The sequence below is a fragment of the Lithobates pipiens genome, unplaced genomic scaffold (genome assembly GCF_037356315.1).
Source record: "Lithobates pipiens isolate NorthernLeopardFrog02 unplaced genomic scaffold, aLitPip1_a1.2 Scaffold_19, whole genome shotgun sequence".
Classification (NCBI taxonomy): domain Eukaryota; kingdom Metazoa; phylum Chordata; class Amphibia; order Anura; family Ranidae; genus Lithobates; species Lithobates pipiens.
The window spans coordinates 57,376,550-57,387,779 of NW_027507764.1; the positions used below are offsets into that span (position 1 = coordinate 57,376,550).

The 11,230-nt window shown below is 39.3% G+C and overlaps 1 protein-coding gene across 1 annotated transcript; it reads left to right on the forward strand.

Moving 5' to 3' along the window:
- Nucleotides 1-2,766: 2,766 nt before the first annotated feature.
- Nucleotides 2,767-10,279, forward strand: LOC143998199 (BPTI/Kunitz domain-containing protein-like). The gene is made up of 4 exons (XM_077493919.1): nt 2,767-2,882; nt 7,400-7,579; nt 7,765-7,932; nt 10,050-10,279. Exons 1-4 carry the CDS (start codon nt 2,804-2,806, stop codon nt 10,118-10,120), a joined length of 498 nt encoding a protein of 165 aa, XP_077350045.1. The 5' UTR covers nt 2,767-2,803; the 3' UTR covers nt 10,121-10,279.
- Nucleotides 10,280-11,230: the final 951 nt, after the last annotated feature.

Consider the following 11,230-nt stretch of genomic DNA (forward strand, 5'->3'; position numbering starts at 1 on the left):
ACCAACATCACCACCACCATATACCCTCCGCTTGAGTAACAGGAATTATTTTCCGATCCATCACAAGACATTACCGATGCGCAGCCACTCTTGGCATTGGATCAGGAAGAGGAGGTAGCAACAACCGCCACTCAGCAGTCTGACGACAGTACCCAGATCAGCTCAAGGAGGAGGTTGGTCCCCGGTGTTGCTGCCTACTCCGAGATCTCTAATTATATCGGTGGGGAAGGTGACGTAGATGATGACGTGTCTAGTGATGTCACGTGGGTGCCCACAAGATCTCGGTGCTGGTATCAGTGCTCTCTATCACGGTGCTGGTGTCAGTGCTCTCTATCTTGGTGCTGGTGTCAGTGCTCTCTATCACGGTGCTGGTGTCAGTGCTCTCTATCACGGTGCTGGTGTCAGTGCTCTCTATCACGGTGCTGGTGTCAGTACTCTCTATCTCGGTGCTGGTGTCAGTGCTCAGTCTCTATCGTAGTGCTGGTTTCAGACAGTGAGGGAGATAGCAGCGGAGAAGCCAATCAGCAGGCAGTGCCAGCACCATGGCTGAGGATTAGCATTGGACTGGCACCTCCGGACCACCGCAGTGGAGCCCTGTATAGGTGGGGGTAAGGGCTAGGCAGAGGGAGGGGCTCAAGCACAGGTTGGCACACTGGGACACTGGCACAGGACTGCGCTGCCCTGACTGTAGCACTGATCATCTCCTGCACCCCCTTCATAGCCTGCCCTGACCTTAAACCGATAAAAAAAGAATGCTTGTCGTTGTCGATCTCAGATTCACTTAATACTTTTGTTATGTCAGTGTCCATGTGGTGGGAATATGTGTGCACAGCTAGTAAGTATTTTGTGGCTGAAAATATGTTCTGTAGGTTTTTAAGGTTCACCTGCTATTAAAGACAATGGGGTCTGCCGCAAAGTTTGCGGTTCGCGAACTTTTGGCCGCGTTCGCGGTTCGCATTCGTGAAACGTCCCGTCGGAAGTTCGTCCATCGCTACCCATGATCTCCTATTGCCTGGGGGCCCCATGAGTTGCTGGTCAGTCCCTGGTAGCTTTATGATCTCTCTATAAGGTTGCACACTTGAAATGTTTGTGTTTATGTCAATGAAAAGAAATGGTGGCATTAAAATACTGATCTCATGTCTATGGCCAGCTTTGCACATTCTGATTGTAATAGGGAAATACAATACATATTTAAGGACAGACAAGCAGTTTCACACCCAGCAGCGGCTGGTGCCCTATTCTTGAGGGAGGTAGCAAACAAACCCCTGGCCAGGTCTGCACTTACCCCATCCAGGTTGTGGCTTCCCTGGATTCTCCTCCCCGCTAATACGTTCTTAAGATCCACCTCCTGTCCTGATTGGCCGGGAGGAGAAGCCAGAAGAGAATAGCGAATATTGATTCGCTAATGTCACAAGTGGGTGGATTCGGGGCGCAGAGCCCAACCTTTTTGAAGCCAATTAGAGCCCCAGGCTCTAATCATGTGCTTAAAAAAAGCCTCATAGAATACTCATGAGTCTGGCGCCCCACATGGAGATTAGGGGGACGACGCCCCAGTGCCCCTTATAGATGACCACTGCTGTTCACACCCCTCCTCCAAGAAAATGCCCAGGTCTCCAATGCTCTTAACCACTTAAGGACCGCCTCACGCCGATGTATGTTGGCAGAATGGCACGGCTGGGCACAGGCACGTACAAGTACGTTGCCCTTTAAGAGCCCAGCCGTGGGGCGCATGCGCCGCCGCCGGCACACTCGTGACCCGGTCCTGAGCTCCACGACCGTGGCCGAGGGACCCGCCAGTGTCCCGCGACCAGGTCACAGAGCTGAAGAACGAGGAGATGTAAGTGTAAACAAACCTCTCCTCGTGCTTCCTAGTGTGGCTGCACTGATCATCTGTTCCCTGTTATAGGGAAAGACGATCAGTGACATCACATGCCAAGCCACCCCCAACAGTAAATAAAACACACACACTCACACTTAACTCCTACACTACCCCCTAGTGGATAACCCCTTCACTGCCAGTGACATTTTTACAGTAATCAGTGCACTGATTGCTGTACTAATGCCAATGGTCCCAAAAATGTGTCAAAATTGTCCGACATATCCGCCATAATGTCGCAGTCACAATAAAAATTGCTGATCGCCGCCATTACTAGTAAAAAAAAGTTATTAATACCATTATTTATCAAAAATATGTAGAAGAATATGTATCGGCCTAAATTGAGAAAAATGTTTTTATATATTTTTGGGGGATATTTATTATAGCACAAAGTAAAAAATATTTCATTTTTTTCAAAATTGACGCTTTATTTTTGTTCATAGCGCAAAAAATAAAAAAACGCAGAGGTGATCAAATACCACCAAAAGAAAGCTCTATTTGTGGGGAAAAAAAAGACACCAATTTTGTTTGGGAGCCACGTCGCATGACCGCGCAATTGTCAGTTAAATCGACGCAGTGCCGAATCGCAAAAAGGGGCCTGGTCCTTTAGCTGGAAAATGGTCCAGGGCTTAAGTGGTTAATATCCAAGTCAGTGATTTATAAAGCTTTACCTTTTTCTATTCGTAGTTTTGTATTAAGTTTTGACATTTCTGCAATGCAAATTCTGATGTTGACAGTGAAGATAAATATTGGAGATGACCTCCCTCCATCAGAGGTATTGAGACCTCTTCCAGGGGCAGATCAATAGACTTGGCCGGTCTTGGTGTGGGTGTGGTCTCTCCTCTCTATAAATATCCACCGGGAATCTGGGATCAGTCTGTAGAGTAACACTGACTCTTCATTGCCTTGGGTGGACAAGACTTCAACATGACAACCATATGTTCCCTTGCTGTGGTTGCTGCCAGTCTGTTGGTGGTTCAGTTCATCTCATTCTCTACAGCTGGAGGTAAGTCTTGCCGACATTGTACTGTATATATATATATATATATATATGTGTGTGTGTGTGTGTGTGTGAAATTGACTATGATGTCTAGAAAAGATAGGAAGTTTGTGGCTTTATAGTCCCTTTTGGTATAGAAACTTGGATCTTTGCCTGTTCTTTCCTAAACATGTACTGGGGCTGATCACAAGCAAACAAAAGATTTCCCAGCACACTTACCGACCAGCCTGAAAAATAACCAAATTAACCTAACAGTTTACATTAATAACTGAGGGGTTTTAATGTAAACTGATAGACAGGTCAGATTTGGTTGTTTTGCAGGCTGGTTGGTAAATGTGCTGTGAAATCTTTTGTTTGTGATGTGCCTTGCCCTTCCATGGGCACCTTGCTGCATAGGTCAGTTATAGATTGGGGTGATTGCCACTTTTTTGTACTGGGGTTGGTTTCACTGGGAAAGACTGGGAATGATTCCCAATCCTGTGGACCATATTTTTTCCCCCTGAAGCTCTGCTGACTAATCTCAGCTGGGCTGTTCAGTTCAGTGTTAATTTCAACTTCAGATTTCCATTTAATTTCAGGCATAGTCTTTTGACGAAAATGCCATTTTAAGGTTTAGTCATATTTTAGTCTTTTGACTAAAATGCCATTTTAAGTTTTAGTCATATTTTAGTCATCTGAATTGTTTTAGTCATATTTTAGTCAACTAAAAATCAAATGGGTTTAGGTAAATTGTAATGCATTATTTAAGCATTTCTCTACAATTTCCAAACTAATTATATATTCCTGCAGTAAAAATCTAATTTAATGTTATTATTTCTGGTATTAAGGTTTGAACATGCACTACAGAGTACAGACACAGATTTAGCCCTTGTGATATATAATTGCTTTATAAATAAACCAACATTTCTTAAACTAAGTAAAATCTTTGCTTTTTGACAAGCGCAACTTTAAAATATAAAAAAAAAATTAAAAAAAACTGTAAGGCCGTGTACACACGGGCGGATTGTCTGCCCAACTTAGTCCGCTGAACCGTGTTTCAGCGGACAATCCGCTCTTGTGTGGGCTTCAGCTGACTTTTTCAGCGGACAGTCTGACGGACTTTGTCTTTCGGAATTTCCATAATTTTGTCCGTCCAAACTTGGTTTTGTCCGTCCAAACTTGGTTTCAGCGGACAGTCCGCTCGTGTGTAGGCAAGTTGGACGGACTAAGTATGGCGCATGCTCAGAGGATTTACACTGCCGAAGGTTGCATTGCAGTGTATTGGACGTCGTTTTTCTAGTCCCGTCGTACGTGCTGTACACATCATCGCGCAAGTTTTCAGCGGACTGTCTGTTCATCGTGTGTGGTCAAGTCCGTTCATTCAAAATTTGGACGGACTGTCTGTCGGATTGTCTGACGAGCTTAGTTGGGCAGACAATCCGCCCGTGTGTACGGGGCCTAACCTCTATTGGCTGTAATGCCATTGCAAATATTACCGGAATATATTACCAATATTAAAAATGAAAGAAAAAATATAAGAAAAGCCTTTTTCATAATTTTTTCTCTTTCAGCAGCTTAGTAGATACCCCCTTACTTATCTGTATGTGGTAGTGGAATAGTGCAATACATGTTTAAGCTTTAATTTGCTATTATTATAGGCTCTAGATGGAATTGTGTTGCAGATTTAGAAATGGCCAGCACGGTAGTGTTCATTTTGATGTTAATTTTCGATTTAGTCATAGTCTTTTGACTAAAATGCCATTTTAATTGTAATCGTATTTTGGTCATCTGAATTGTTTTAGTCACATTTTAGTCGACTAAAATCTCCAGTACATTTCAGTCTACTAAAATATCATACATTTTAGACAACTAAAATTGATTGGGTTTAGGTAAATTGTAATGCATTATTTAAACATTTCTCTACAATTTCCAAACTAATTATATACTCCTGGAGTAAAAAAAAAATCTAATAAAATGTTATTATTTATGGTATTAAGGGTTGAACATGCACTACAGACACAGATTTAGCCATGATGATATATAAACATCTTTATAAATAAAACCAAGTTTCATAAACAAACAAAAATCTTAAGTGCAACTTAAATCACTTGCCAACCAGCAGCCGTCATTTATACAGCGGCAACTTTAAAATACAAAAAAACAAAACAAAAAACTGTAACCTCTGTTGGCTGTAATGCCATTGCACATATTACCCAAATATATTACCAACATTAAATATTAAGAAAAAAATATAAGAAAAGCCTTTTTCATAATATTTTCTCTTTCAGCAGCTTAGTAGATACCCCCTTACTTATTCTTATGGGGTAGTGGAATAGTGCAATACATGTTTAACCACTTAAGGACCGCCCCATGTACATATACTGAGGCGGAGGGGCCCTTAACTGAAAAATCACATACCTGTACATGAGTCCTCACTTTGGCTCTGGGGCGCGTGCGCACGACGCCGGAACCCCACACCTGCTGTGATTGGACACAGCGGGAGACAGTCGGGTTCTGTGGCCGCAGTGGTCGCTGGGACCTGGCAATCGTTCACAGGAGAGGCAGAACGGCGGTCTGTGAGGGAGAAAGATGGCGCTAAGCAGAAACACAGATCTCTGTTCCCCTCCAGTCACAGCTTTCCCCCACAGTTAGGAATCACTCCCTAGGAGCTCAGTTAACCCTTCGATCGCCCATATTTTAACCCCATCCCTGCCAGTGTCATTTATTTGATGACAGTGCGTTTTTTTAATTCTGATCACCGTACTGGTGTCACTGGTCCCCAAAAAGTGTCACTTAGGGGGTTATTTCTGAAAGGAAAATCCACTTTGCACTATAAGTGCACTTGGAAGTGCAGTCACTGTAGATCTGAGGGGGAAAAAAAAATACATTTTTTTAGCTTGCACATGATTGGGTGATAAAATCAGCAAAACTTCCTCTCATTTCAGATCTTCTCCTCAGATCTACAGTGACTGCACTTCCAAGTGCACTTTCAGTGCAATTGTAGTGCAGAGTGGATTTGCCTTTTGTAAATCAACCCCATAGTGTCATATTTGTCCGCCGCAATGTGACAGTCCCGCTAAAAATTGCTGATCATGCGATTACCAGTAAAAACAATAAAATAAATAAAAATTCCATAAATCTATCCAATTACAAACATGTAACAGAATACATATGGGCCTACATTTATGAAGAAATTTGATCCTTTACATTTTTTTTATTGGATATGTTTTTTTAGCAGAAAAACATTGTTTATTTTTTCAAAATTGTCGGTCTTTTTATTTTATTTATAGAGCAAAAAAAATACAACACAGGGGTGATCAAATACCACCAAAAGAATGCTCTATTTGTTGAAAAAAAAAGAACATCAATTTAATTTAGGTACAGCATCGCACGGCCACGCAATTGTCAGTTAAAGCAACGCAGTGCCATATTGCAAAAAAAATGGCCTGGTCAGAAAGGGGGTAAAACTTTCCGGGGCTGAAGTGGTTAAACTTTAATGTGCCATTATTATAGGCTCTGGATGGACTTGTGTTGCCGATTTAGAAATGGCCAGCAGAGTAGTGTTCATTTTGATGTCAATTTTCAATTTTGTTTTAGTCATAGTCTTTTGACTAAAATGGTCATATTTTAGTCATTTGCATTTTAGTCTTATGCCACATAAATTCCGACAGAAAAAGTCCAATCGGATTATCTGAAAATCCAATCGTGTGTGGGCTCTATCGGACTTTTTCCATCGGAATTTCCGATGGAAAAAGTTTGAAAGCTGGATCTAAAATTTTCCAACAACAAAATCCGATTGGACTTTTTCCGATCGTGTATAGAGAATTCTGACGCACAAAGTGCCATGTGTGCTCAGAAAAAATTTGGAGACAAAAGCTATTGGCTCCTGGCCTCTACATAGTCCCATCGTACGTTTTATACGTCACCTCGTTCCAAACGATTGGATTTTCCGACAACTGTGTGAGACCGTGTGTATGCAAGACAAGTTTCGGCCAAAATCCGTCAGAAAAAATCTGATGGATTTTGTGGTCGGAATGTCCGACCGTGTGTATGGGGCATTAGTCCTATTTTAGTCTAATAAAATAGTGTTAATTTAGTCGGTGAAATGAACACTGGTTCTGTTACTGTCTATGTGTTGGAAGCTCAGAGAGAGAGACAGGCCAAGTCTTTCTTTGACCGGCTTCTGTTCCCAGATGTTACCTGGAACAAGAGAGCATTATCAGTGGTGAACATTCATTTGCATATAAAATGGAGTTCATATCACAGGACAGACTCATGGATTCCACTCTTTATCTCTTTTTCCATTGCCTGTGACTTGCGTCCAAACATCAGTCCATGTAAGGCGTATGTAGAATGATATTACTATGATAAGGAGACGGGTATTGCCAGATATTTAGTTATGAGGGTTGTCAAGTAAAAATTCGAATTTCTTACCAAAGAAGTCTGCGAGACAAGAGTCTTCCATCCTCCATAAAACTTTTCAGTAAGGTTCCAACAGTCGTCTTTATCACCAATTTTCTCTTCCATTGCTATTTGATATTTAGGTTACTTTCCAGCTGAAGTCTGTGACCAGCCTAAAGACCCCGGTCCATGTAAAGCGCACATAGAGCGCTATTACTATGATAAGAAGATGGGCATTTGCAGGTCTTTGATCTGGGGCGGTTGTGAAGGAAATGAAAACAATTTTGCTACTATGGAGAAATGTGAGCTTATGTGCAAACCAGGTATGTTTTCTATTTCTGTTTGTCCTTGTATGTTTCTCAATATTGATTCATTCGTTATTCATTAGTTGTATATCCAGCCCAGCAGAAACTTGTTCTATAAAGTTACAATAGCCATGGTGTTATCATGTCATATCTTTTTTCAATACTTTTTGAAATTGAGACGTTTATTTTATTTTTTTTCTCAGCTGTAAGGTGTTCCGCATCTCCAAAAGCTGGTCCATGTGAGGCGTACATGCCGCGCTATTACTATGATCAGAAGACAAGAACTTGCAAGGAATTCATCTATGGTGGTTGTCAAGCAAATGGAAACAATTTTCTTACCAAGGAAGATTGCGAACGCACCTGTAGATCAGGTATTTTTATTGTGTGTCATCATTGTATGTTACTTGGTATGAATTTATTTCAGCTCATATTTACTGTACACACTTCTTTTTTTAGTTCTAATTCTATTGTTTTTTTTTTTATTTGTTTGTTCTATTCTAGTCTATTCTTTTCTTTTCTATTATTTTATTTTCTATTCTGTTATTTTATTTTCAATTATATTCTTTATTATTCTTTTCTATTCTATTATTTTTCTATTCAAATTCAAATTTATTCTATTTAAAAATTAGAATTTCAGAAGATGGTTATATTCTATTCTGTTATTTTATATTCTATTCTAATCTATTCCTTTCTATTCTATTCAAATTGATTATGTTTGGCTTTTGGGAAAAGGTTCTATTCTATTTATTTTTTTTATATTCTTTTATAGTCTATTTTTTCTTGTTTCTTTCTATTCTATTTTTTTCTATTCTATTTTCTTATGTATTCAAATTTATTCTATTTGAAATTCGAATTTCAGAAGATGGTTTCTATGTTATTCTATTTGTTGCTATTATATTCTAGTCTATTCTGATGTTTTATTTTCTATTCCATTTTGTTCTGTTTTACTCTATTATATTATATTCTTTTATTTTCTGCTATAATGTTTTCTAGTTTATTTTGTTTTCTATTCTATTCCTTTATTTTCTATTCTATTTATTTTATTCTCTTTGGAAATTAAAAAAACATTTTAAATTCGAAATTGAAAACTATTCGAATTAGAAAACTTTTCAAATTCAAATACGAAAACTACTGTATTTGGAATAAAAAAAATATTCAAAAACAATCTGAAAACAGTTAAAATTCTAATCTTGTCAGATATTTATTTTTTTTCCTCATTTTGGATTTGTTTAAATTTGGTACTATTGTAATTCAGATATATATTTGTCTGAATTACAATTCAGAAATAAACAAACAGCACATGTCTAATAGATAGCACTTTCTTTTCTGTGGTATGTAATCACCACTGTTTTTTTTTATTTAAATATGTAAAAAAAAAAAATACTGAAAATTTAGGAAAAAAAACTAAAATTTTTCTGTTTCGGTTTTGCAAATAAATAATCTTTCTTCATAAATTGTAAGAAAACTGTATTCTGTGACATTTCTTTGGTAAAAATAACCCAAATCAGTGTATATTTAGTCTGTAGGAAAGTTATAGAGTCCAAAAACGATGGTATATATCTGAAAATTGATCAACCCTGATGTGCTGATGGCCGATCCCATTTCTTGAGGCCCTAACATGCCAGGACAGTACAAATACCCCCAAATGAGCACTTTTTAGAAAGTAGACACCCCAAGGTATTTACTAAAGGAGTTGTAAAGGCAGAAGATTTTTTATCTTAATGCATTCTATGCTGTATGACCAGAGCAGTGCAGTGTTACCATAGTCACATTGTACTACACTGGGGAGCTTATCAGGATTTTTTTTAACAGTATTATTGCTTATAACAGTAATGACCACTGTTAGAAACAATCATTTTTATTAATGGCATCCATTCAAAGCCATTATGCACTACTGGTAGAGCTATGATTGGCCACAGCTATCACATGGCACAGTGCACTGTGCTTGGCCCTGTCTGTGACCAATCAGATATCACAATGATACACAATGAATGGCTATGATTGAAAGCCATTAATTTTGTACACTACGATTGGTCACAGCAATCACATGATATGGGGCCAGTCAAGTACATCGATATGTCATCCACTGTGTCCAGATCGAGCTGGAAGGATGTCATATGAAGTCTTCACAGAACCAGGGAGCTCCCGCCCAGCCATATTACTATAGGTTAAGCAAATAAAAAGGTAACCAGCAATCTTTATATATTTTTTTTATGTTATGCTATGTTAATGAGATCATGTAACTAATATAAAATAGGGGTTATCCCAATTTGGCGTCAACAGTGTCTAAATTAAGCCTGAATACAGTGAACCCGTGCTTTGCCCATGTAGGGAAAAACATCGGGGTCACTTGCAGTCTGCTTCAGTTGATGGTGAAGAAAACAATTACTTTTTCAATTTGATTTACTGTGTTTTTTCCCTTATCTATAACATGCCTGCAATGGACTTGGTTATTAATTTGTAAATTTCTGATTTTCTTTTCTGACAGCCAAAACAACCTCACCGATGTGGGATTACTTTAGGATGTTATCTTTGGATGACGAGCATATGTTCTCTTAAGTGGAGATTGTTTGACATTGTAGAGTATTGGAATGTATTGTATTCCTTTCAAAATATTGTAAGAGGTTGTATCTTGTTTGAGCTTTCCTGACCATTTGTCATCCATGGTTCAATTGTCATCTATGGTTCAACCTTTAAATAAACATATTAATCCTTTCATGACTAAGCCTATTTTTGACATTTGTTGCTTGCAAGTTAAAATATGTATTTTTTGCTAGAAAATTACTTAGAACCCCCAAATATTAGATTTTTTTTAGCAGAGAATATAGAGAATAAAATGGGGTTTGATGCAATATTTTATGTCACGCTGTATTTGCGCAGTATTTCAAATGCAATTTTTTTAGGGAAAAAAAGACCCTTTCCACAAAAAAAAAAAAAAAAAAACAGTAAAGTTAAAGGGATTGTAAAGTGAATTTTTTTTTTTTTTTTAAATAACAAACATGTCATACTTACCTCCACTGTGCAGCTCGTTTTGCACAGAGTGGCCCCGAACCTGCTCTTCTGGGGTCCCTCGGCGGCTGTCTCGGCTTCTCATGTTCATGCGAGCTCCCTCGCATGGTGAGAAGCATCTGCGGGCGCGCTCCTGTGATACAGCCGGCGGCTATAGCCGCTCGCTGTATCACACGGCCCCGCCCCCCCTGGCGCTCCGCGTCAGGGGATGTGATTGACAGCAGCACAAGCCAATGGCTGTGCTGCTTTCCATCCATCCACTCCAGCCAATCATCAGCCAGGCAGAACGGTGGAAAGGACGTCGGGGGACGAGCACGGGACTTTCGAGGGGTGAGGTAAAGTAAAGTAAAGCGGGGGGGCTGGGGGGGGGCAGGCACTGTCAGATGTTTTTTCACCTTAATGCATAGAATGCATTAAGGTGAAAAAACATTTACCTTTACAACCCCTTTAACCCAATTTTGTTGTATAATATGAAGGATGATGTTACGCAGAGTAAAGAGATATCAAATATGTCATGCTTTGAAATTGCACACACTCGTGCAATGGTGATAAACTACAGTACCTAAAAATCTCCATAGGCGGTGCCTTTTAAAAAAATAATGATTACCAGGTTAGAGTTACAGAGGAGGTCTAGTACTAGAATTATTGCTCTGACGATCA